Source organism: Vombatus ursinus, unplaced genomic scaffold, assembly GCF_900497805.2.
Source record: "Vombatus ursinus unplaced genomic scaffold, bare-nosed wombat genome assembly UNPS02014825.1, whole genome shotgun sequence".
In the NCBI taxonomy this organism is placed as follows: Eukaryota; Metazoa; Chordata; class Mammalia; order Diprotodontia; family Vombatidae; genus Vombatus; species Vombatus ursinus.
This window is the reverse complement of record NW_020954603.1, coordinates 4,697,310-4,723,804: the sequence shown is the minus strand read 5'-3', so window position 1 is coordinate 4,723,804 and position 26,495 is coordinate 4,697,310. Positions and strand designations below refer to the sequence as shown.

Genomic DNA, 26,495 nt, shown 5'->3' with positions numbered 1-26,495 from the left:
TTCTTAAGTAATTTTGTTTCCCTGTTTCTTCTTTAGGCTTCATGTATTTATTTTGGGGCAGCTAGGTGATGCAGTAGTTAGAGAGCACTGGGCTTGGAGTCAAGAAGACCCACCTTCATGAGTTCAAATCCAGCCTCAGACACTTACTAGCTGTATGACCCAGGGCAAGTCACTTCGCCTTGTTTCCCTCAGTTCCTCATCTGTAAAATGAGCTGGAGAAGGAAATGGCAAACTACTCTAGTGTCTCTGCCAAGACAACCTCAAATGGGGTCATGGAGAGTCAGACACAACTGAACAACAATAGCAACAGTATTTTAATTTGAAAGAGTGAAGTGTGTCTCCGGGCACTCCTGAAGGTGGGGGGGGGGGGGAAATGCCTCTGGAGAAACACATTCAACTTCCTGCCTTTTTGATAGCTGTGGGGTAGTGGAAAGAAGACTGGATCTTGTCAGTAGATCTAGGTGGTCACAACTTTTCCAGTATCTTAGCTTATTATACATTATTCTCTTTCATACACTCACAGTTCAGCCACACTGACTATTTTGCCCTTCCTTATGGCATTCTACTTTTGATGCTGTTTCCAGAATGTATTTCTTCATTATCTCCGTATTTCAGAATGGTTACTTTCCTTGAAAATGCACTTTATATGCTGCCCTCTCTCTGAGGCCTTTCCTGTTACTCCCAGCTGCTGATCCCTGCCCCCATTACCCAATATTTATTTTGTATATACTCATGTGTACATGTCTCCCTTGATGGAATATAAGCTCCTTAAAGTCAAGGACCATTTGATTTTTTTTTTCTTATTCCTAAATACTAAATACTGTGCCTGGGTATGTTGTGGGTATCCCCTTCCTTGATTAATAAAGGCTTGAGGGGCCTATTGTGAGGAAAACACTTCATATGCCTTGAATGTGCTATGGAAATATAACGTATGAATGTTATATCATTGTGTTTGCTAGATGCATGACCCTTGCCAACTAATGTGCTATCTCTAAGCTTTAACTTCCCTGCCTATAAAATAGAGATAATATTTGTATTGCCTTACTTGAAAGGTAGTTATTAGAGGAATGCTTTATAAATTGTAAAGTACTTTATGAATGCTGGTTTTTAAATTACTCTAATTATCCTTTTCTCTGTTATCATTCAGTCAGCAAGCATTTATTAAACACTTATTATGTGCCAGGCACATGTAATAACATGCCACCCCCTTAGGTGTTAAGATCAAATTACCAGCTGGAAGTAAAGGTTTAACAGATAGATGGAGAGAGGGTAAACTTATTAGCTAAAATGAAGTCTTGGAAATATCTGTGGATCTTAATTATCCTGGTTATCTTGTCTCCTTTGACAATATGGATTGGAGTTGGCTCAGGTTGCTCAGAAGTTGTGCCAAAATGATATTTTTTTTCAAGTTGAATAGACCAGATTAGTAATTTTCTCAGGCATTATACCTAGGGGGAAAAAAGGTTGATTCCCTTTGTACTCAATTGGCCTCATTATCCTGAATGAGGAGGACTCTTTGGTTCTCATATACTAAGCTGTAGTAGTTAATTTCTTTGTCATGTCTCCTGTGCTTGGAATGATAGGGAAAGAAATTGCCTGGGGAGAAGCCTGGAAGGGATGCCAATATGTCTGTTTTTCTGAAATGCCTGTGAATTTTCTGACTTTGGACCAATCCCCCAATGGGCTGCTTGGTCCTTCCCTACCTGCCCTGAAGATGTTTATGCTGCTTCAAATAACTTCAGTTGTGTAATTAACTTGGACTCTTAGTCTTGGTTAATAGATTAATGCACAATCTATAAGTCTCTAGGCATATCATTCAATAAACTAATGATCTGTAAGTTGACAATGAGCAGTCTTTAATTCCAGTGATATAGGTGGTGTGGGATTGGTGTTTTAGCATTAACAATGCTTCATGTTCCTTTTGTCTTAAAAGATTTCTTACTACAGGTGCATCATCTTGGAGCAACCCTCTTAGGGTAGTAGTAGTATCCAACAATAAGACTTGGGCTGAGGGTGGAGTAGGTGGTGGTAGCAGGAAGACACGGGACCTGCAAGGAGGGAGAATTTTAGCTCTAGAAAGTAGGACACCCTGAAAACATACTGTTGCATATTGATATGAAAAGGGAATATTGTAACTAAGCCCCACACTTTATATAATATGTAACTATTACACTTCTGTGGTGGGAAAGCCAAGAAAATAATCTTAACAGGTTTTATTATTTAGTTACATAATTAAATACTTATTTTGGTGAGCTGGTAATTTAGCATAAAATGTCCTTCACTTCAGTATGCTATGCAAGGCCTCGGTGAAGGGGCTGGGCATATGAAAAGGAAAAACTATAGATGCTGAACTCAGGAAGCTTATATTCTGCAGGAGAGGTGGTGGACAATACTACTGAAATAACCAAACAACAACAAGGTGGTATTTAATGGGCATGTTTCATATATCATGGCACTATGAAAAATATGATTGCTGTCACCTTGGATAGCGTGAAGTGGAAGGTCAGTGAAGTTTTTATCACAAAAGAGGCATCTTTCTGTAAATATTGGACTTGAATAAAGGTACAGAGATGAAAGAGGGTGATGCAGAACAGAATCACGTAATAGTAAAGTTTGGAACACCCATTTTGTAAAGGGGGAGTGAGTAGTATGAGTTAGTTAAGCAGATTGGGGATAGATTTTGGCAGGGCTTAGATGCCAGGGCCGGGAGATTAAGCTTGATTTGGCACTGTGGAGCCACTCAAGGTTTTTTAATAGAGGAGCGATATGGTCATAGTGGTATATTAGGAAGGTTCTTAAGGCAGCTTGTGTGGAAAGTGGATTGGATAAAAGAAGGAGTAATATCATTATATAGCTAGATCTAGTCTATTTCATAATCACAAAATTTCAGAGTTAAAAGGCGCCTCAGAAGTATTTTGGTAGAACCCATACCTGAAAAAGAATTCCCCGCATAATATATCTGACAAGTTATCAGCCTTAGAAGACCTCTAGTAAGGGGAAACCCACTAAAATAATTGTAGCTGCTATTTATGTGGTAGTTCAAGGTCTGAAAACCATGTTTCATACATTTTCTCATTTGATTAAAAAAAAAACACCCTGTAAGGTGAAGTTGGTCCTTACATATCTGTTTATCTGTCTGTCTATCTATCTTTCTATCTATCTATCTGTCTGTCTATCTATCTATCTATCTATACATCCATATTCTCCTTTTATAGATGAAGAAATTATACGACAGAGAATTTAAGTGACTTGCCCAGGGTCACATGGCTAGTAAGTGACCAAGGCTGGATTTGAACCCAGGGCTCTATCTACTATACTACGCCATCTTTGACTACCCATGACCTTCATAGGCCAGACATTTACTAATTACTAATTAATTAATTAAACTGTCATGTCATCAGAAAAAATGGATAGTTTTATATACTTTTTGTTGATGTTTGTGCCTTTAATTTTTTTCTCTTTGTTTTGTTACCACTAACATTTTAAAGCTTATTAAATAACATTGATAATGACCCCCGACAACAGACTGAATCTGTATTTGAGAACCAACCAAACTGAATATGAGAGTGAGCATTATCAAGGAGCTATAAATTTTTGGTTTTGGCAACCTATGAAACAAAGAAAATGACCAAGTGTGGTCTCCACTTGCTACTGCAGTGATGGTAGAAGGTATTGAGGGAAATAAGTTAGGTTATAATAAGAATTGCTTGGTATTTTTTTAAACCATCTGACTTTTACTGTTTTAAATTTGAGATCTTGTCAAATCATCAGATGAATGTATTTCTGGAGGGGCTGAATTTTCTCATTCTTGATGATTTTTGCTATAAACAAAACTAGAGGGAAACTAGAAGAGGGAATGGAGTTGAAGCTAAATGGAAACATGGGTTTGTTACTCTTGGGAGAGGCAAAGAAAGGATTAGTGGATTGGATTTTATCATATGCCCAAAGGCAACAACAAGAAATATTACTTTATCCTGTATTTGGTTGTTATATATGAATGTACTCATGATAAGCACTTCTGAAAAGTCCATCATAAAAATAATGGCAACTCTGTACCAATACTGGAAAGTCTATGAAGAACTTATAAGACTTAATGTTAAATCAGCATATACTTTGATACTTGGTGACTTCATTACAAAGATAGAGAAAGGTGAGAATAGGGAAAATTAAATGGAAAAGCCTTGTGGCAGAGAGTGATGGAGCAGAGGTATATTAGACTGACCAATGTGTGGATTTATTTTGTTTCACTCTACTTCTTTCAAGGGAATTTTTTTTTTTTTGGAGGAGAGAGGGAGTGGGAGAGTTAGTGAAGGGAGGAAAGGGGTAGTGAAAGTAATTTCTTTCTCTTAAAAAAGAAAGAAGAAAATAAAAGACCTTCAAGGAATCATTTAAAAAAATATATACTGAAGAGAACAGAAAGGTCATGGACACTCAGGGAAGTGTTGAACTACCATGTTAAATTTGAATGTGCAAAAAAAAAATTGTACATAGTGGAGATTATTGGCTTCATATACAGTTTTCTTTCTGACTTCGTGTAGGGAAATGTTTATATTTAATTTTTGTCAAGTTTATAATAAGAAAAGGAAAATTTATTTACATTTTAAAAATATATGGGAAAGTGTGGCTTAGAAAAAAGGGAGGGAAGGTAGATGGGAAAGAGAGAGGGTGAGGAAGAGCACAAAGATTGTAGGTTATACAGAGAACTCTACACTTCTATATCATGGAGGCTTTCTTTGAGAAAAGAATTGGCAAGTACTGGGCATATCAAGCACAAAATAAAATCACAAAAACTGAAATAGGTCATATTTTAACATACAGGAAAAGACTTGTCATGGTTGTGCAAGATATCCATCCCTGAGTTAGCTCTGCGTCTGTGCGCTGTAAGACCACTGATATGTCAGAGGTTTGATTAGAGTTAGTAAAAAGCAAGAAGAATGAATAATAATGATGAAAAAGATGACAGTTGAAAAAACTCAATTCTGAGTGATTTAAGCAAGTAATTGACAGTCAAAATGGGCACTGGACCACAGAAATATATATATATATATTTTTTTTTTTTCTTTCTTTTTTTTTTTTTAGGCAATTGGGGTTAAGCGACTTGCCCAGGGTCACACAGCTAGTAAGTGTCAAGTGTTTGGTGTGAGGCCGGATTTGAACTCGGGTCCTCCTGACTTCAGGGCCGGTACTTTATCCACTGTGCCACCTAGCTGCCCCTCACAGAAATATTGATAACCAAAATCATTATTGATTTTCAAACCACGCTGTCTCATCCTGGAACTTACCTCAGTGCCTGAGATCTCTCTCCAGGACACTGAACCATTCCTGTGGTCTTCTCAAACTGGAATATCTCTCTTTATGGCCTGCCCTCTTTTCATATTGATGAGTTCCTCCTGGAATCTCCATTTTGAGAATGGGCCCAGGCTGGTCTTCATTTCCATCCCAAACCCGTTTTGGCTTTTGGCTTGAAAAATCATGTTCCTAGGCTGGGTGCCTTCCTTTTACTCTCCTCCCCACACCTCCTCCCTATTTCATATGGACAGAAAATATTTGTCATTTTGCTTGTATTTATAGTCGTAGTGCTTAGTACATAGTAAGCGTTTAATGTAATTGGAATCAAGATGGTGGAGTGTTAGAAAGCAGTACAGCAGGCTCCCTTCCACAAAACTCCTTCAAACAGATCTAGAAAATGTACCATACTGAATCTTGATGGGGAAATCCAGAAAACAAACAAACAAACAACCAATCATAGTCATTTGTCCAGCCCGGATAGGAATAGGGAGACAGACACGGAGGTCTGTAGACACTTGGGGATGGGGTTGGGCCAGGAGTGTACAAGCAATCCAGGGCCCAGGGAGGGGCTGTGTACTAGCACAAGAGGAAGTTCCAGACCCATAATGGGCACTGTGATGGGGATAGATGTGAACTGGTAGTGTTGTTGCCCGATACCCAGTTATGGGTCACAGATGCAGAGGTCTGAGAAGGGGGCTTGTGTATAGGAGTGACGGTGTTCTTGGGTAGGGATGCCCTGGGCAGTGTATCAAGAAAGGAGGAAGTTCAGAAACCAGAAGCAGCGGTGGTGTGGCTTAGACCCCATTTGCAGAACGGGGTGTCCTTTTTACTATCTAGCCCAGCCTTCAGAGGCATAACCACAGCAGGAATCCCAGACCAAAGGGGAGCCTACAATTCTGCCTTTCTGAACCAGCAGAGCTTTCCAGCTGGCTGATAGGGACTGAATCCATCAGCAGTCTACTTTTGCTCAGAACCCAAAACCATGTCAGGAATTTGCATAGCACAGACAAAGGCAGCAATCAGACCATTTTGGGAACCCTGAAAGTTCCCAGCCTTTCCTTGAGATTCCGGAATAACACAGTACTCAGTACCTCAAGAAAACAGCAACAGGAACAGCCCAGACTTTCTTTCCAGAAGTGTTACAGATCCTAGCCCCAACATCAGTCAAGTCTGATGTCAGGAAGTAGGCTGGTAGAATGAGTGTGTGCGCACATGAGTGCACACACACGCAATCCCACCATACAGAACATTATGGTATTAGGGAAGCTCAAGGCACAAACTCAGAAGAGAATGACAGTTAACATCTATAAGCTCAGAGAAAAACACAGCTTGGGCACAAACTAGAATTTCTGCAATACATCAAGCAAGAGTTTTTTTTTTTTTAAATTTCCTCTTTTTGAGGAGATGAGGCAAATGAAATTGAACACTTGAGTTGAAAAAAATGGAACAGAAAAAAGACTAGGGAAGAAAGAATAAGAAAGTGAATTAACACTTGGCACAAGAGGGACAAAATCTTGCCCAAGCAATAAACTCCCTGAATATTAGAATGGACCAGTTAGAAGCCAGTGACTCCATGAGGCAACAAGAAACATAACAAAGTCAAAAGACTGAAAAAAAAAAGGCAGAAAAATTTAAGATATCTATTAGCAAAACAACTGACCTGGAAAACAGATTGGGTAGAAAAAAGTTAAGAATTATTGGATTATCTGATTGTCACGACCAAAAAAAGAGTCCAGGTTTCCTGTTTCATGAAACCTTTTTTTTTTTCCAAATTAATTTTTTAATGAGGCAAACAGGGTTAAGTGATTTGCCCAAGGTCATACAGCTACTAAGTATCTGAGGCTGGATTTGAACTGAGGAAGATTAATCTTGCTGTCTTTAGGCCTGGCACTCTGTATCCACTGTACCACCTAGCTGTCCATTTCAAAGAATCTTTAAAGAAAATTGCCCAGATCTCTTAGAACCTGAAGGTTAAAATAGAAATAGAAAGAATCTGATGCTCCCTTCATGAAAGAAATCCCTCAATGAAAACTCCCAGGAACATCATGGCCAAAATCCAGAATTTTCAGGTCAAAGAAAAAAAATACTATAAGCAGCCAGAAAGAAAACTCAGGGACGGAGGAGCCAGAGTAAAGAGCACTTATGATTTAGCAGCCACCACTCCAAAGAAGCAGAGAACTTGCAATACAATATTCCAGAAGGAAAAAGATACTAGCTTATAGCCAAGAATAACTTACCCAGCAAAACTGAGTAGAACGCTGCAGGGGAAAGAATGGATATTTAATGACACAAAGGACTTCCAAGCACTCCTGACAAAAAGTGGAGAAACTTTGAAGTACAAACAGGCATGAAGAGAAATATAAACATAAACATGAAGGACAATGATAAAGGACTAGGGATAAATGGCTTATGTTCAAATATTGGGAGATGATGTATGTGTCCCCTCTGAATCTTAACATCAGCAGTAATAGAGGGAGTCCAACTGGACATGGTCTGAGAGTGGTTCTGTTGTGTCTTGATGATCTGAAGAAAAGAATGGAAAAATAGAGGAAGAAGAATATGCTAGGGGTTAGGGGAAGGGATAGGAAGGTTTGGAAAACTTACTTCATAATCAGGGTGAGCCAAGTAGACTTCTGTACAGACAAGGAAGAAGGGTTGGGGGTTGCTGCTGACACTTTAACCTCACTCATCTGAACTGGTCACAAGAAGGAAGAATACATACATCAGTATAGAAATACATTACCATGCAACAGTGAAATAGGGAAGGAGGAGAAAGGGAAGGTAGGTTAAGGGAGGGATGATCCTAAGCAAAATAAATTAAGGATGTACAAAAATATTTATAAATATTTTTAAATATTTATTTAAATATTTATATTTAATTTTTATTAATTAATTAATATTTAAATATTTATAAATATTTAAAAATATTTTTTGAGGTAGCAGAGAATCTGAAGGTTGTCCATAAATTTGGGAACCAATGAACAACTTATTATATATAAATGGGATGGAATATTATTGTCAGTGAAATGAATGACTGTGATTTCAGAGGACTAATGATGAAACATGGTACCTACCTCTTGACAGAAAGGTGAAAGACTCAGAATGCAGAATGAGGCAAATTTTTTTTTTTTTTTGGACATAGCCAATGTGGAAATTTGTTTCGATCGACTATACATGTTTGTAATGGGTTTTGTTTTTCTTGTGTTCTCAATTGGGGAGTGGGATGGAACAGTGAGAAGGTAGCTTTTGGCTGACTGAAATGAAGCATTTAAAATAAATAAGAACTTAATCCTTCCTTTCTTAGCCCTGAAATGAGCTAATATTTCTCAGATTGTGTACAGATCATGTTTTAACAGTAACAGATTAAAGATGAAAAAATTTGTGAGGTTCCATAGTCCCAGATTACAGATAGTAGGTGATCAAAAGATACACAAATGTTTGTCTGTCTGTCTGGTGCAGGGGATAGAATTTTGGACTTGGAGTCAGGAAGAGCTAGTATTGAATCTTGCTTCAGACTTATTAGCTGTGTAACCAGGGCAAGTCTTTTCTCATGCCTTGAGCTCAGTTTTTTCCTCTATAAAGGTGGGAAATAATCTCTGACCTCCTCATCGCATAGGAGGGCAGTGAGTATCAAACTGAAATCAAGAAGCCCTGAATTCAAATGAGGCCTCAGAAACTTATTAGTTGTGTGACCTTGGGCAAGTCACTGCATGCTTCATTTTCCTGTACTGTGGGGAGAATTATAGCACCAACTTCTGAAGAATATTGTGATGATTAAAATGGGATGTTTGAAAAGTGCTCTACAAACCTTAGAATGCTATGTAAATATTACTATTAAAATGAGATAAGATATTGAAAAATCATTTTATTCTTTAAAGCCTATATAAATGTCAGCTATATGATAAAGTTTAAACAGTGAAATGAGGCCCAGTGAATTTTTACCTCTTCTATAAATGATCTTTTAAAAAACATGCCCTCAGACATTGAATACTAGAATAACAGTGAATTTTTGTTCACGTACTAGTGAATGAAAGAGCCCTAGACTCCGACTCAGGAGGCTGACATTCAAGGTACCCTTCTGTCTTTGGCCCAGTGCATGACCTGCTGTTGTACAGCTCCTTTAGCCTAGGGTTCTCAATTCACCCTTTTCCACAGAGGAGAATAGATTGGGGTGTTTCCATCTCAGATTTAATAGTTACAACAACAACAGCAACAACAGCTAGCTGTGTTTATATGTCATTTTAAGGTTTGCAAAGTGCTTTATATGTTATGTCATTTGATCCTTACCATAATCCTGCGAAATAGGTGCTATTATTAACCCTATTTTGTAGATGAGAAAACTGAGGCAGACAGCTAAAGTGACTCGTTCAGGTTCATACAGCTAGTAAGTTTCTGAGTCTAGATTTGAATTCCAGTCTTCCTGACTGCAGGTGCAGTGCTGGAGTCATTAAGCCACCTCGCTGCCCACATTCTGGGCAGATTGTGTTCTTTAAGTGTCTCACAGATCCAGTCACTTAGATATGTTGGGCAATGGTTAGAATTGGCAATCTCATTGTTATGCTTTAAAAGCTAATTTGTTGTCTCATCCTTATCTAAATATTCTTCTTGTTTATTTCATTTTTAGGCATGTACTGGCATTGAAAACATTGATGAAGCCATTACGTTGCTTGAACAGAATAACTGGGACTTGGTGGTACGTACTTCTACTGTTTGCGGAATATCTTGACAACACTTGGATGTTAGGATCTTCTGACTGTCCCTCATATTTCCATTTCACAAGGGGATATGGGAAGGTTCAGGATATTGCAAATTTAAAGAAATAAAAGCCCCCCAACACATTTTTAGAGATTTGGATTCCTATTTAGAGACGTAATACGTCTTGGATTTATCCAAAAGCATATCCATGTCTTTTTAGCCAGTGGCTAAGCCAAGTGCGTAGATCACAAGTTTTTATAAGTGTCTGATTTATAGCTTATTGTCCCTCAGATTAACTACCAGGGGATACAGGGCTTTCTTCTTGTCAGTTGCATATTTGTTACCATATTTAATGATGGAATCACCAACCTAACCTAGGTGACCATACTATGTTGTTCTTGAGACCATAAACAAAGACTTCGTTAGAGGAGAGCAAAGTCTGTCCTGGAGATTTAAAAAAATTCACACAAAGCGTAGTTGTTCTCCTGGAAGACCTCACTGAAACAGAGAATGAAAGTTCTCTACTTTCTTTACACTTCTTTCCATTGTTGATCTAAAGCAGACACTGAATCGTGTGTCCTCATAGATATCAATTTTTATGAATGAATTTTTGTGAATGAAAGCCAAAGCTTATTTCTGTTAATTTTGTTGAACATAGCACTGCTCTTTCAAAGATAGCGTAGTGTTCCAGGCTAAAGTTTTTGATACATCCATTTTAATTTCTCTGCTCATTCAAGGCTATTTAATTGACACCTATATTTCTCCAGTCATTGTTGGGTTATTGTAGCATACACCTGTCTTGGCAGGATGAAGAGGGTATCTTTGCTAAGTCAGTGATGAACAATCCTCGTTGTTAATCAAAAAACATGTGCCTGCCTGGTGTGGTGGATTGAGCCCCAGACCTGAGTTCTAACCACATCTGTATTCTTCGCTGACTTGGTGGGCATTGAGAAGGTTCCTTCTTCCTGGATTAGAGTTTCTCCATCTACACAGTGAAGAGTGCTTTTGTTCTCTTCGCCCGCTAACCTTCTCCTCCTCACGCTATTTTGAAATGTGCTCTGTCACTTCTTTTCCTTTGTATTTAGTAGTTTTTTGGAGAGAGTAGGAATAAGAGAAGATTCAGGAAAATCCTGCTTAATTGGCCAACTTACTTGTCACAAGAAAACTTATTGATAGATAAAGAAGCCATCTCAAATTCTTTATCAAGCCTTTTGTTTTCAAAAAGAACCTGATTGTAAAAATGGAGATCATAGAATCTAAGGTCCATGAGACCTTAGAAATCAACTAGCCTAACTCCCTCAGTTTAGAGATGAGTAACCTGAGACAGACTTGGAGAGGGGAAGGGACTCTGTCCAAGGTAATGATGCCTCTTTTTATAGTACTTGAAAGTTTACAGTGTTCTCCCTTAGCACAACTGTGGGAATTTGATGGTACAAGTATTGTTATCCCCATTTTGCAGATGAAAAAATTGAGGTTCAGGCACTCAACTTGCCCAAGACTCCACAGCTAGGAACTAAGAGAGCCAGACCTCAAATCTGAATCCAGAGCAGTCCTCTTTACTCTCAATGTTGCTGCCATACGAACCATACCCTTTTCTCTTCCCTGCAAAGGGTTTCTCAATTCTAAGAAAGAAAACAAAATTAATATGCACGAAATTCAGGTTTTGTCTAGTTTTTTTTGAAGCATCGTGGTGCAGTGCAACAAGCCTTGGGCCTGGGTGTCTTGCCTCTTCCACTAAGCAGCTCCTCTGAGGTGGCCCCGTCTTCTCCTCTGCACATAACTAGGTTAAGTGCATGTTCATTTACATATTGTCGTCTTTATTAGAGTGTAATCTTCTTGGGGACAGTTAACTGTTTTTGCTTTTTCTTTGTATCCTCAGGGCCAAGCATGGTGCCTGACAGATAGAAAGTTCTTAATCAATGTTGTTTGTTTGATTGAAAGCACCTTTGGCAAAGCGCTTCCCTTCATTGTGACTTAGGCCCTCTTCCATCAAGTGAGGGGTTGAGACACAGTTATTTTTAGTTCCCTTCCAGATATAAATTTTATGACTTAGAACATAAGTTTTCTATTTTAAATGTTTATGGACATAGTTTGTACTCTTTTTTTTGTTACATATTGTTAATCATATCTGTGATTTATTTGATGCCATGTGCTTGGTGTGGGATGAATACAAACCAATTGTAACAATTATAACACCTCTCTGATAGGAAAGTGGAATTTGTGTTTTCATTATGGATGTGGTTTTCAAGAGCACATTGTGGCAAAGTGAGAATTGCTTATTTATATGATGGTGTTGAGACAAAAACTAAGCTTGGAGCCATGAATTTTTTAAATATTTTCAGTTATAAAACATCCATTCCCCCCCCCCCCACCTCCCTCCTTCCAAAGGAAAAAAAAAGGAAAGAAAGAAATACCTAATTCCTGTATTACTTAAGCACACTTAAGGCCAAATGTATGCCCTTATTGGTTGTGTCCAAAAACTAATTTCTTATTCTTTATGTTAGTTCACATAATTGTTTGCAAATGGCCATTGTCTCTAAAAATCCTTGATTTGTAGCTCTGAGAAATCATCTCTCCAACTCCGTAGTCTAACAGATGAGGAAAATGAGTCACAGAGATGTGAGATGACTTGCCAAAAAGGTTTATTGTTGTGCATCCATTTCAGTTGTGCTTGACTCTCTGTGACCCCATCTGGGGTTTTCTTGACCCAGAAAGGAAACTGAGGCAGACAAGGTGAAGTGACTTGCTCAGGGTCATACAGCTAGTAAGTATCCTGAGGCTGGATTTGAGCTCAGGGAGATGAGTCTTCCTGACCCGAGGCCTGGCACTCTGTACTAGCTGCCCCCAAAGTTACCTAAGTGGTAAAAGGCAGAGCCAGGATTCTAATTCAGCTCCTTTGATTCTAAATTTATTTTGCTTTGCAATATATCCTGCTGCTTCTTTTTCCTCCACCCTTGTTATTAGAAGGTTTTGATAGACTAAACAATTAGAATCTCTCCTACTTGGAGTCATAGAACCCTGGCAGGAATTGAGAAGCTACCTTGTCCAGCCCAGACTTCAGTAGGAGTCCCTACTCTACAACAAAAAGAAGGCTGTCCTTCTTGGTGTGGAAACATCTAATGAGGGAGAACTAATGCAGGGGAATTCCCTCCTTCCTGAGGCAGTTCATACTACTTTGGGGTATCTCTAATTGTTAGGAAATGGATGCATCAACCCTAGATTTCCCTCTTTGTTACATCCATCTCTTGTTCCTAGTTCTGCCACTTGGATGCAAGGACAACTCGAGTCCCTTATGTGTATGACATATTTTCAAATTCTTGAAGCCCTGTATGTTATTAAAATACAGTCATATGAGAAAATCCAGGAATTCAGTGCAGGACCCATGATGTAGTACACTTTAAAATGAGCATCCCTCCTTTTCCTTAGGCTTTACCTCTTGAAACTCTGACATCCCTGCCCCTTGAGACTTTCTTTTTTTGGGGGGGGGCTAGGCAATGGGGTTAAGTGACTTGCCCAGGGTCACACAGCTAGTAAGTGTTGTGTGTCTGAGGCCGGATTTGAACTCAGGTACTCCTGACCCCCAGGGCTGGTGCTCTATCCGCTGCGCCACCTAGCTGCCCCCTGCCTCGAGACTTTCTTAAGCCATTCCCCCTGCTTTGCCTTCCTTTCTCTCTTCCCAATTTGAACCTGTCATTAAACAATTCCTTTCTACATTGGCTTTGAGTTTAACTGTTACCACTCATCCCTTATGAAATCCCAACCCTGGACTATTCCCACCAGTGCATGGCATGAAGTGCTTAATAAATGCTCATTGATTAATTGAACATAGATAAAAAGTGGAACTGAAATTGTCATTAGAGTATACCACAGACCATCTGTATTTTCTTCAGAAAAACCCAACATATCAAAAAATGAGCATGTGCCTCTTTCCCTGCACCTTTGTAAAGAAGGGGAAGAAAAGTGCCTTCTCATACTTTTTTTGAGGAAGTAGGCTTGTGCCCAGTCTATTTTTTTTTTTTTTTACTTTTTTTTTCTATTTTTTACTTTTCTTTGAAGCTTTGCTTGGATGCGTTTTAGAATCATTCTCTTCTGAGATTGTGTTTTTAGCATCTCTATCATCATAATAGTTTTTTTGTGGTGGGATTTTTTTGTGTTTGTTTGCCCTTTTTTCTAACCTACTTCCTGATTTTGGACTTGATGTTAGGGCAGCCTGGCTCTATACACTTCTGGAGGGAAGGTCTGGGCTGGTCCCTTGCTGCTTTCTTGGGGCATTGAGTGTTGTTTTATTCCCAGGGACAGCTTAGGTTGGGAACCTGCAAACTTTTGGTATTCCCAAAGTACTCTAATTCACAACAAAGTCTGATTGTGGCTCCTTTTGTCTGAGCTCTTCAAGGTCTGTGGGTTTGTGTATGAATGACAAACTTATGGACTTGTTTTGTTTGGACTTAAAGTAGTCTACTGTTGGGCTCAGCCATTCTTAGCCATTTGAAAAGCTGTGCTGATTAAGGGTGACTGAACTAAAGTTTCCCTTTTGGTCTGATTTTTCTTCCCTGGATTATTCTGCTGTATGCTTCAGACTAGACTGGAGGTCCTGGGTCATAGAGGTACTGCTTGCTTCTGGACTTGCACCCCTCAGGCCTGGGGCCTGCTTTACTCCTTGCCTTTCAATGCTACCCCTACTTAGGTTCAAGAACTATCCCCTGTCTCTTCTGGATCTATGTCTAAAAACTGAGCAAGGAGTGACAAAATTGCCAGCTGGCACCTTTTCTCTTTAGTGAACAACTTTAAGCCCCTTTATGCTGGTTCTGGGATTCTTCTTGTCCTAGGACACAGCCTTTCCCTATGCTGAAGTGCTCCATATGGTACCAGACCCAGTCCCCGGTTTCTGAAAACCTCTGTTGTCTTTCTCCCTGTGCTGATGTGGGCTGAGAAAATGACTCACGGCAACTTTTTCTTGGATCTCCCAATCAGGCTTTGATCTGGGTTTTCTAAACCCGTTTGGAGGATTTTTTTGCGGGGGGGAAGGGGAAGAGAATGGGGCTCCCTTTACTAATTCCTGCTGTTCTCTCACTTTGGCTGTTATCCCACCTCCACCTATATTTTAAAGCAATAATCATCAAAACCATTTTATACTGGTTAAAAATAGATAAATATAAGAGATCAGACCAAGAAGAATCAGAAATAAACTCAACTTAGTATTGAATTGGAAATTAATTTTTAGTTAATAAATCACAACAGAGTCAGTAATGAGATGAAGACTGAATTTCTGTGGTCTTGAGCTGTGCTCATGGTCTACACAGACAGAGATTGGACCTCCAGTCCTAATGCCAGGACTACTTCTGAGTGCCATCTTTTATAACCCTTCTGACATTGAGTAGTCCTAACTTTTGTCAACTTGGCCAACATACTGGGTGAAACCCAAGGTTTTTTTTTTTTTTTTTTGATTTGTATTTCTGTTACTATTAGTGATTTGGATAATTCTTTCATATAGTTGTTAATAGTTTATAATTCTTTTTGAGAACTGATTTTATTCTTTGGCCACTTATTTAATAGAGAATATCTTTTGAGGTGTGTGTGTATAAAACACACACAGTTTGTGTTAATATCTATTGTTTTTACATCACATAGATTTTTTTCTTATCCATATCCTTACTCTGCCTTTTAAAGGAACATTTTTTTAAAAGAAAAAGAGGAAAAAAAACCTAGATCATAACATCAAAAAAATCTGAAGGCATTATATACAATATTCCACACCTCTGCAAAGGAGCAAGAAGAAGTTTCTTCATTTGGAGTCGAACTTTTTCTTTCCCATTTTGCAGAATTCTTCTTGTCTTAGAGTGTCTGTTCTTCCCAGTTCCATTGTTGCAGTCACTGTGCAACTGTGTGTTTTTCTTGTTCTGCTTATTTTACTTTGCATCAGTTCATGTAGACCTTCCTCTGATTGTTTGTATTCATTATGTTCATCTTTTATACATAGTAATATTCCAGTACATTATTGTATCACAATTCATTTATCTTTTTGGGGGGTTGGGCAACTAAACTTGACCCTTACTATTATTTTAAGAAATGCTAATCTTTTGTTTTTTTTGGCAGTTGGGGTTAAGTGACTTACCCCGGGTCACATAGCTAGTAAGTGTCAAGTGTTTGATCTCAGGCTGGATTTGAACTCAGGTCCTCATGACTTCAGGGCCGGTGCTCTATCCGTTGTGCCACCTAGCTGCCCCTAGAAATGCTAATTTTTAAAATCACTTAACTTGGAAGTTGGTGAATATACTCCCAACTTTTCCTATATGTGAATACCAGCACATCTTGAAGCCTTTCTTTTCTCTTTCAGCTGAAGTTCCATCAGGTCTCATAGAGCCCTAAGTTCACACCACTTTTAATGCAGTAGTTAATGGCCTATATTAGAGTTAACCTGTGTTGAGAGCAAGGGCAGCGTTTTATTTGTATTTGTTTCTTACCCTGTACAGGTCTCTGCACACAATAGATAGTTAATAATGCTTGTTGGATTTTGCAGTAAATATTGCTTGTAACTTTAGTACTGATTTTTTTCAGAAAATATTTTTTAAAATAAAATCCAAGAGCAAAATATCTTGATGTTTGGAATCCATGTCAAGAGTCAATGTGAACCTTTTCGTTTATAAGCATTATAAAAAAGAAGTTTTCTGTCTGTTGCTTTGGTTTTTAGGATAGGTTTCTATACTCATACTCAGCTTGCTGTTATATTTAGCTTTTCCAGGCAGTACTTAAAAGCCAAATTTAATGGAGGGTATACAGTGGCTTTCCACATCTGTACATATGATGACTGGCAATTCCTCACAGACATTCATTTCAAAATGAAGCTGACAAAACATAGACTATCCTTGGAAATGAGAAAATGTGTGGCTTTTAAACACCTGTTTTTATGCTTCTCCAGTTCCACAGCAGTCCTGTTTTTAATGGATTGCTTAATCATAGTATCATTTTCTTCTGTATTTTCCCTTAAAATTGCACTTTGAATACCTTGTTTATATAGCAAGTAAATGAAGAAATTTAAATTGATCCATTGCTTGTTACAACTTGAAGGGATCTTAGAGATCAAGTCCAATTTCCTCGTTTTACAAAGGGAGGAAATTGACAGTCATAAAGAGAGAGACGTTTCGGGTTTCTCCCCCTACCTCCCAAGGCTACGTAATTGGTTAGTGTTACAAGATCTGACTTATAAACTAGTGCTCTTTCCTCTGCTTCTACTCTTTCTTCTACTGTACTCTACTTCAACTTCTACTCTACACTCTCTCTACATCCTATTCTTAGCTTCCTCAATTTGACACTTTCCTCTTTCTGTTCTTTTTGTTTGTTTTCTTCAAGTTGACAGTAGAATAATATTATTAATAATAATGATGATAGTTGAGATTTATATAGCTTTCTAAATTTAAGTCTCGCATAGTGCTTTACAATACACGGTGATGTCCTATGATCTTCACGGTTCATTTCAACATGAATTTATGAACAGAGGAATGCTGTGAGGTGGCTACTGTAGGTATTGCTAGCCTCATTCTTATGGATGAAGAAGCAAGTTCTGGAGAGGTTAAATGACTTGTCCAGAGTCAAGATATCAACTATGTGTCTTATGTGGGATTCAAACTTAGGATTTCCCTGACTCCATGTGCTATACTCTACCCGCTATACATTGCAGTTTCTCTTAAAGGCAAGCTTTAAAAATCACTACCATGCTTTTTGGTTTCTCTTTTGTTGATTTAAATCTCACTAGGCTGGGAAATATGATAAACATATTTTCTTGGAGGTCAGTATAATTTCCAAGAAACCTGAGCCTGATATCATTGATCCTTTGGTATCCTATATTACTATACTTTCATCACAAATCCAGTAGAAAATCAGATGGTGTCATAGACTCCCAGCTACAGCAGGAAGGGACTTTAGAGGACATCTAGTCTAACCTCATTATAAATGAGCAAACTGAGGCTTTGCAGTAAAATGTCTTTCTCAAGGTTGTACTATGAAATTTATCCCCTCATGCTTTTTTATTTTAACCATTTTAATGCAAATCTTTCTGTGCTTCATTATATACTTCCTTTTCTTTTACTCATTCATCATATTTTAGGATTCTTTTCAGGCTGAGAGAGAGGAGTAAAGCAGTATGGGGTGGTAGAGTGGATCCTGGCCTTTGAGGTAGGGACCCCTGTGTTCACGTCCCATTTCTGTAACTTAACTCTGTGTGAACTTGGACAAATCCTGCTCAGGGCCTGAGTTTCCTTTCTGTAAAGTGAGCATTTGGTTCTAGATTTCTATATCCAAACTGGTTTGTAAGGACGTTTCTGGCTCTGACATTCTGTAATCGTCTGATTCTATCCAGTACTGACTTTGGTTGAGCTCCTATGCGGTGTCTTTGTACTTTACAGTTACAAAGTAGTTACCTTCTTTGAACCCCACGGATATTTTTATCCCTGTTGTACAGATGTGTTAAACTGAAGCACAGGTTGATTAACGAGAAATGGTCTTCCTGAACAGTTTTACTGGCTCAGGTCATTTAGGTCACTATCTCTCTTCCACTGTATCCCCAGGATTCCAAATTACTCCTTCCCACTCTCAATCATCCCAGAGCCTGGTGAAGCCTCAGGTCAGCAGTGGTGGATGCTGAAAGGTGCACTTACCTGACAAAGCAGGAAGGATGATATAGGTGATGGCACCTTAGTTAGACTGTCACATTTGTAGATAAAAAAAGTACCTTAATGAGGATCTAGGATCAGAAATTACAACTGAGAAGAACCGCTGGCGTCATTGACTCCACTCACAAAACGTACTGAGGAAGTGACTTGGCTAAGGTCTCGCAGCTAGGAAGTAGCAGAGGTAGGACCCACACCCAGACTTTGTGAGCCTTCAGTCCAGCACTCTCTTCCCATAATTCTCCTCTCGAGTTTGTTGAGAGTGTCCTATTTAATATGCTTTTGTTTTGGATTGCTGTGTTGTACAAATACAACAGCCACCATGTCTTTCTTTTGAGGACTTTGCTGTAAAGATGTTTTTGGATACCTTTAGCCACAGTTGTTTCCAAACTCCTTCAAAAACTGGTGATGATTACCAGTCTTTTATCTAGTTAGCAAGATCAGTGTTTCATTTCTGTGTAGGAAAATTGGCATTGGTTATAGCTTTTCTTCCAACCACTGGCATGAGCACTGTGAAGGTCACCTCTACAGTTTTCTTCTGCTTCTGATTTGGCTGAAGTCCATCTTTGAGCTCCACGACCTTCTCCATGGACGTGGAAGTAGGCGAGAAAAGGAGTGGTATAGATGCAGTTTACCTAGGTCTGCTCTCTCAAAAGATGTCCGGCAGAACATTGTGTTCTCATCCTCCTCCATGTCTCCAGGAAGACGAGGGAGATAGATGTGTTTACCTGTTTTTGAGACTGAGGAGGTCATTGCAAATTGATGGAAATTTGCCTGCCTTTTAGTGTTGTTTTTATTTACATTATTTTTAGTCTAGTCACTTAAGCACTTAGTGCTGTGTGCAACTGTCTGAGGACAGATTTTAGAGATGGTGCCACGTCCAGTCACTCTATTTCTTCCTCCCCCTCCTCCTTCCTTTAGCTGCCATGGACACTGTTCTCCAGGAGTCTTAGAGAGTAAGAGAGAGCTTTGGAAGGGAAAGGAAAGGCTGTGACTTGTAGTCTTAGGACATTGCTTGCCTCTCTTCCTTTCTCTCCACACCCCCCCCTCCCCGCCCCAGCTGTCCCTCTGGTTTAGTCTCTGCTTCAAGTCACATCCTCTGCAGGCCGTCTTCTGCCCTGCTGCAAGTGATTCCCCTCAATGCCAGGTCCGTGTCACCCTTCTGCTCAGATTCCAGCGACAGTGCTTTGGTTTGATGTTCGAAGTCCGGCACAGACTGTCTCCCTTTCACATACCCTGTTCCTGACCTTATGTGAGGTTCTCATTTCTTGTCTCCATGCTTTTGCTCAAGCTGTCCCCTATGCCTGGGACTCTCTTCCTCCTCCACACTGCCTCTTAGATTCCCTTGCTTCCTTCAAAGTCCAGCTCAAACACTGTGTCCTACGCGAAACCTTCCCTGATCTTCTCCGCTCACTTCCCTACCCTGCAAGCGCCTCAGTCTCCATGGGGATCCCCCTCCTTTTTGTATGTTTTCCTAGCAACTAGCACTATGATGCATAGCAGGCACTTAATACATACATGCTTACTGATTGATGTGTTAGGATGTCTAAATTTTTTTTAACCTATACTTTGTACATTTTTGTGGAAACATATAAGTTGATTTTATTATTCCCTTTTTTGAATTTTGTCTCATTTAAAGTTCTGAGTGTGTCTATTGCCATTTAAAACAACTTTGAAAGTCTTCAGAACTCTTATGGGTATAAAAACCAACTCCAGAGGAGCAGTGGTTCAGCATGCTGCTGACCTTCTCCTAGAGAGGTCACTGACACAAGGTACAGAAAAAAGACATTGGTTTTTATATATATATATATATATATATATATACACACATATATATGTATCTTTTTTTTTTTTTTTGGCTAGGCAGTGGGGTTAAGTGACTTGCCCAGGGTCACACAGCTAGTAAGTGTTATGTGTCTGAGGCTGGATTTGAACTCAGGTCCTCCTGAATCCAGGGTCGGTGCTCTATCCACTGCGCCACCTAGCTGCCCCTGACATTGGTTATAATTGACTTTGTATATTTGTCACGAGGCTTTTGCTTTCCTTTTTTGCTTTTTCATCTGGGAATGGGAGACTAGCCGAGAGTGGAGGGGCAAAACAAAAGTAAGGGAAAGAGGGTCATTAAAGAATTTTTAAAATTCAGAGAAGAAACTAAAAGGAAAACCAGAAAGAAACATAGACAAGTAGGATAGTTCTGAGAGTTATTTGTGAAAATGACAATAGGAAAAAGGGAAAGCCAGTTGTACTTGAATGATTGGGGAGTTTGTACATTCTTTTGAGATCAGGAGAGATTAAGAGAGCTGCCCAGAGCCACAACCTGGTACTAGATGTCAGAGACTGATTGGAACCCAGGTCCTCTGATTCCAGTGCTCTTGCCTTTATGATGCTTCCTTCTGGTTTTTCCTCCTGAAATCTCATCATCCGGATTGACTTTGGTTTGGATACTCAATACCTTCCCACCTCCCTCAGACTCCTGGAGGACTGGAGGATGGAGTACTAAACTCTTCCCAAAGCCTTTCTTTATAGAAGTCTGGGGACTGGCTTTCTTTTGCCTTTTTTTTTTTTTTTTTTGGGTAAGGCATTCAGGGTTAAGTGACTTGCCCAGGGTCACACAGCTAGTAAGTGTCATGTGTCTGAGGCTGGATTTGAACTCAGGTCCTCCTGACTCCAAGACCACAGCTCTATCTACTGCACCACCTAGCTGCCCCTAGCTTTCTTTTTCTTACTGATATCCCTAGCTCTTAGCAATGTGTCTGGCACATAATAGGCACAATAATTAATGAATATTTTTGACTTGAATTAAATTATTTCTCCTGTACTAAAGTTGTCTCTGACTCCAAATACAGTGTTCTTTTCCTTGCTCAGACCAGGCTCTTTGATTATCAAAATCTGTCTTATGAGCACCTGTATATTTCCTTACCTTCCAAGAAGTAACTTAGAAAATTCTGTTTCAAGTCATGTGCAATTAATTATTTCTTTGTCCAACCTTGCTTTAAACCAACATTTAGAGTATGGTGCAGTGGCAACAGCTCTGGGTTAGCTTGAGAACCTCCGGTGCTTGTGTGAGCTACAGCCCTGGGGTCTGTGTGACCCTGGGTAAGTTCTTTCCCCTTTCTGGGCCTTAGTTTCCTTAACTGTGAAACAACAAGATTTGACTAGATGATCCCTATGAGCTTTTGGAGCACATTTCATGATTGTATGAACCTTTGTTGAAGCGTTTAAAAGCACTTCCCCCCCAAAGAACCACTCCAAGAAATAGCTGTTTTTGTAAATATGAACTAACACTGAAATCAGAGCATGCCAGACTTTCTTGTATAACTTGTATAAGTACTGTAGATTTGGGCTTTTGAAGAGTATATGAACTTGACTGTGTGGCCAGCCTGCCTGCCTGCCATAGGTGGAATGTTTGGTTAGTGTGGGTGTCAGTATTATAAACTAATGCAAGCAACATGTGTCTCCTAGGTACGCAGCAGGATGTTTTTTCTTTCTTACTTGTTTACAAAAATAATAGTAGGAATTTGGTTACTACAGAAATGAACTTATTTTATTCTGTTTTCCTTGTATGGTGGCCAAGAAGAAATGCATAGTCACCCCACAGCAGGTTAACCAATGCAGAATCCTTTCGATGAAGTGCCCCCCCTTTCTTACCACCAAGAGGTCTTTGTGCATTAAGTGTGCCCCCAGATCAGCCCTTATGGTTATTGAATGGCCTGGTAGCCTGGTGGAGGTGGAGAGACTTGTTTTTCCTTGCCTAATGTTTTCATCAGGAGCCTTTACCACTATGAGGGAGACTGCTATTAGGCCATTAACTTCAAATTCCCAGACGAATGGGTTAGTTTAAGACAGGAATCTAAAATAGGGCTTGGAAGCTTTAAAAGTGAAGTAATCTAGAAGCTTTAGCGAGAACTGATCGATTGGAACCCACAGTGGTCTACAGGAAGCAGCCTTAGACTTGAAGTCAGAAGGAGAACTGTTATTTACTACTTCTTTGTCCTTGGTCAAGTTATTCCCCGCTGTGGGCTTTATGAACGCGTGCATTAATGAATGAGCATGTATTAAGGGCTTACAGTGAATTAAGTACATGGAGGCTCTGAATACAAATGTCAGTACGTGCTTTTCTAAGTCACTGCGTGGCCAGCAGAGATCCTTGTATATGGTTGAATGGCCTTGTTTCTATTTGAGGTTGACATCTTTGCTCTATACAATATTTTGTGCCTTTATGTAGTGTGACAGTTACACTTTAATTTCTGTATTGATACAGATTATAGTCCTTCATGATTTAGTCAGGTGATCTCTCGGGGGCATCATGGCTAAGAAACTCATTGTTGGCCAAAGGTCTTATGATGAGTGGTGCTTATTCTTGGTCAGGAGATACGCAGAGCTCATGTGCCTGGACCTTCCAGACAGCCTCAGCTTAGTGGGGATTATCCGCTTGCACCCTTTTGGCCTTTGCAAATCCAGGATCATTCTTACATGTTAAGGATTCAGAGCAGAATTTTAGGGAAATAAAGTAACTACAAATTTTCATTTACTTTTTCATGATTCTGGCGGTTTTGGGGAACTCATAGTTCCCCTTCTACCAGTGCTGATCATCAGTTCTTCTGTAACTTAGAGTCTTTAAGTGACATGGAAGTACCAGCAGCAGGACTTGAGCCTAGGTCTTCTTTGACTTCCGATCTGGCCTTTGAACCACTTTGCCCCATTCCATTCTCCTTTTCCTTCTACTTCTTCTCTTCTCTCTCCTCCCTCCCCTTTCTCGATCTTGTTACCCTTCCTTCTCCCCACCTTCTTCCCTCACTCTTCTTCCTTCTTCTTACTTTCCTTTTCTGTCTTCATCCTTCCCCCTACCCTCCCATACCTCTCCTCCCTTTTGCCCCACTGCCTCTTCTGCCCTTCTTCTTCCGTCCTGAAAGCATCTTTGGGACAGTTATCTTTGGAGATAATGGGAATAATATACCTCATTTTGTTGCAATGTTAATTTTTTCCCTCTAGGTCCTTATTTATTTATAGATTCATAGTCTCAACTTGATCAATAAGTCCAGGATCCTTACTGTTAACTTTTCTATAATTTCTGGTGGCATTGACCTGATTCTAAATTGCTATTATAAACTTTTCTCTCTCTTTTTTTTTTTTCAGGACACAGTATCCACACAACTAAGTCATTTGTTGGTTGAGTTTATGTAGATGTTATTTTTATTATGTTAATAAAATACATCATAAAATAAAAAAATTTATTATTTTCATAAATTTTTAATAATTTGTTTTGTAGATTATAAAACCCTGTGAAGGGAGTAGTACAAATATTTTCCCCATTTTATAGATAAGGAAACTGAGGCTCAGAGAGCAATGGCATCATTCCCCACCTGCCGGCCCCCCCTCCCCCAAAAAGTAGTGTCAGAGGTGAGATTTCCCCTCTGGCCTATCTGCAACAAGTGACAATGCCATTTAACCCAGGCAAGTAGCTTTACTTCCTGGGGTGTCCGTGTCTTTATCTGGAAAAATCTCTATGCTAAAGGGGATTGGACTAGAACATCACTTAAATTCCCTTGCAGCACTAATATTCTATCTTGTTCTCCTTGATCCGTAAGTTAGATTTTAAAGAGGGGGATCTTTCTTTCCTAATGGAGTTCTACAAGTCAGCAAGCCTTTTTTAATATGTTACTATGTGCTAGGCACTGTGGTGAGCACTGAGGAAAGAAAGGAAGGAAAAAAGCCCCTGCCTGGAGAAGTGCACAGTCTCGTGGGGGAAACACCATGCCAAAAACATATACAAGCAAGACATATATGGGATAAATTGGGGACTGTATTAGCGGGAAGGCACTAAGATTAAGGAGGACTGGGAAAAGCTTCTTGTAGAAACTGAGACCTGATGGAATCCAGGGAAGCCAAGAGGTGGAGATAAGGCGAGAGAGTCACAGATTTTACTATTGGCTAAAAGGTCAGCACTACAAAGTATGTCATTCTCATTTGTTGATTTTCATGCCATCCGTTTCTGATGCCTAACTTCCTTGTCAAGATCAAAAGGTCATAGGGCCATAGTCGTCATAGTTAAAGTAGACTTTAGAAATTTTCCAGTCCAGAGCTCTTACTTTACAAATGAGGGAACTGAGGCGGATAGAGATTAAATGCCTTGTTCAAGGTCATATGACTGGTAAACAGCAGAGCAGGGATTGTAACCTAAGGCTCTTTTACTTTAAACTTAAAAGGGATGGGAAAAGACAGAAAGACACATACGGAAGATAGAAACAGGGCCAGATTACTGAATGAACATAAAAACGTGGCATGGTCATGTGAAAAATACTGTCAGGGGTGCTAAAACTCAGCATGAGCCAAGGCTGGCAGGATGTGCTAGGAATAACATTTGTTTTGTGTAGATACTCACTCTCCCTACGATTAGTTGATGAAGTTCTGGAGGTACTAGCAATAGCAGTAAGACAGGAGAGAAATCAAAGGCATAAAGATAATTAAAGAGGAGATAAAACTCACCCTGTTTGCTGATGATATGATGGTTTACTTGGAATATTCTAGAGAAGCAGCAAAGATACCTTTGGGAACAATTAAGAACTCCAGCAATGTTGCAGACCACAAGATAAGCCCTCAACAGTCAACTGCTTTAGGAGGCAGAGCTACGATCAGGAAGCAGAAGGGGGTACAGTGAGCAGTCTTTCAGCTCCTCCAAACAGATCTAGAAAGCACACCAGGCAGAATTCTAATGGGGGAAATCCCAGAAAGAGTTACAAGGAGTCATTTTTTCCAGCCCAGATCAGTACAGGGAGGCAGACAGAGAGGCCTTCAGATGATGGGGACTGACTCGGAGCATACCACTCAGAGGACTTAAACCCCAGAGAGATACTGTGAACTGTGGCAGGAAGACCCCAAAGCCAGTATAGAGGGACTTAACCTTGTTCTCAGTGCAGGAACAGTTGCCAACTGGCAGTTTTCTCACTCACTACTCAGTTCTGAATCCCAGTTCCAGGGCAGAATGGGAAAAAGATCTGCCTCTGGGTAGGCGTGGCATTACAGGGTGAGGAACAGTGGCAAGCCCTTGGCTGTATCTTGAGGGAGGTGCAAGTCCAGAAACAAATAGCAGCTTTGTGGCTCAGACTCTAGGAGCAGAGCAGGGTTTCAGTTCCTGCCTCCAGACCGAAGGGAAACCTGCAGTTCTGCCCCTCTGAGCCAGCAAAGCTTCCTGACTGGCTGATAATAGCTGAGTCTAGCAACAGTTTAGTGTTGCTCAGAATCAGACCCAAACTCAGGCCAGGAAGTTGCAGAGCTCAGACCAGGGGGGCGATGATAAGACTTTGCTTTGTATCAGACCATTTGGGAACACTGATAGTTTGTAGGTCACCAGCCTGTCCTTGAGATCCTGGAATAATACTATACCCAGTGTTCCAAAGAAAGCAGTCCTCCAGACGTGTGCAGAGCTTGACTCTGACATCAAGTTCAAAGTCAGGAAGTGGGCTGGAAGGATGAACAAACGAAAAAAGAACCCCACCATAAAAACCTATGATGATGACAGGGATGCTCAAGAAGACATGACTCCAGAAGAAGAGAAGGACTCTAGGACATACATAAGCAAACCCTCAAAGAAAAGTACAACTTGGGTATAAAATTCGACTAAAATTTTTGGAAGAGATGAAGCAAGAGTTTTAAAAAAAATTTTTTTTTAATATTTTATCAATGGAATGAGAGTGCTAGAGGAAAAAAATGGAAAAAGAAATCAGAGTTATGGACATAAGAGTTAGAAAGAGAATTAACAGTTTGGCGCAAGAGGTACAAAACCTTACCCAAGCAGCCAACTCCCCGAAAATTAGAATGGATCAAATAGAAATCAGTAACTCCATGAGA

At 39.7% G+C, this 26,495-nt stretch overlaps 1 protein-coding gene across 1 annotated transcript in view; it reads left to right on the top strand.

Annotated features, from left to right (window-relative positions):
* The window catches only part of FAF1 (Fas associated factor 1), a 427,400-nt gene that overhangs the window by 60,227 nt on the left and 340,678 nt on the right, over window positions 1–26,495 (top strand). Inside the window, exon 2 of the mRNA XM_027837985.1 lies at window positions 9,914–9,982. Coding sequence (XP_027693786.1) covers window positions 9,914–9,982 — 69 coding nt within the window. The remainder of the gene's footprint in view (window positions 1–9,913; window positions 9,983–26,495) is intronic.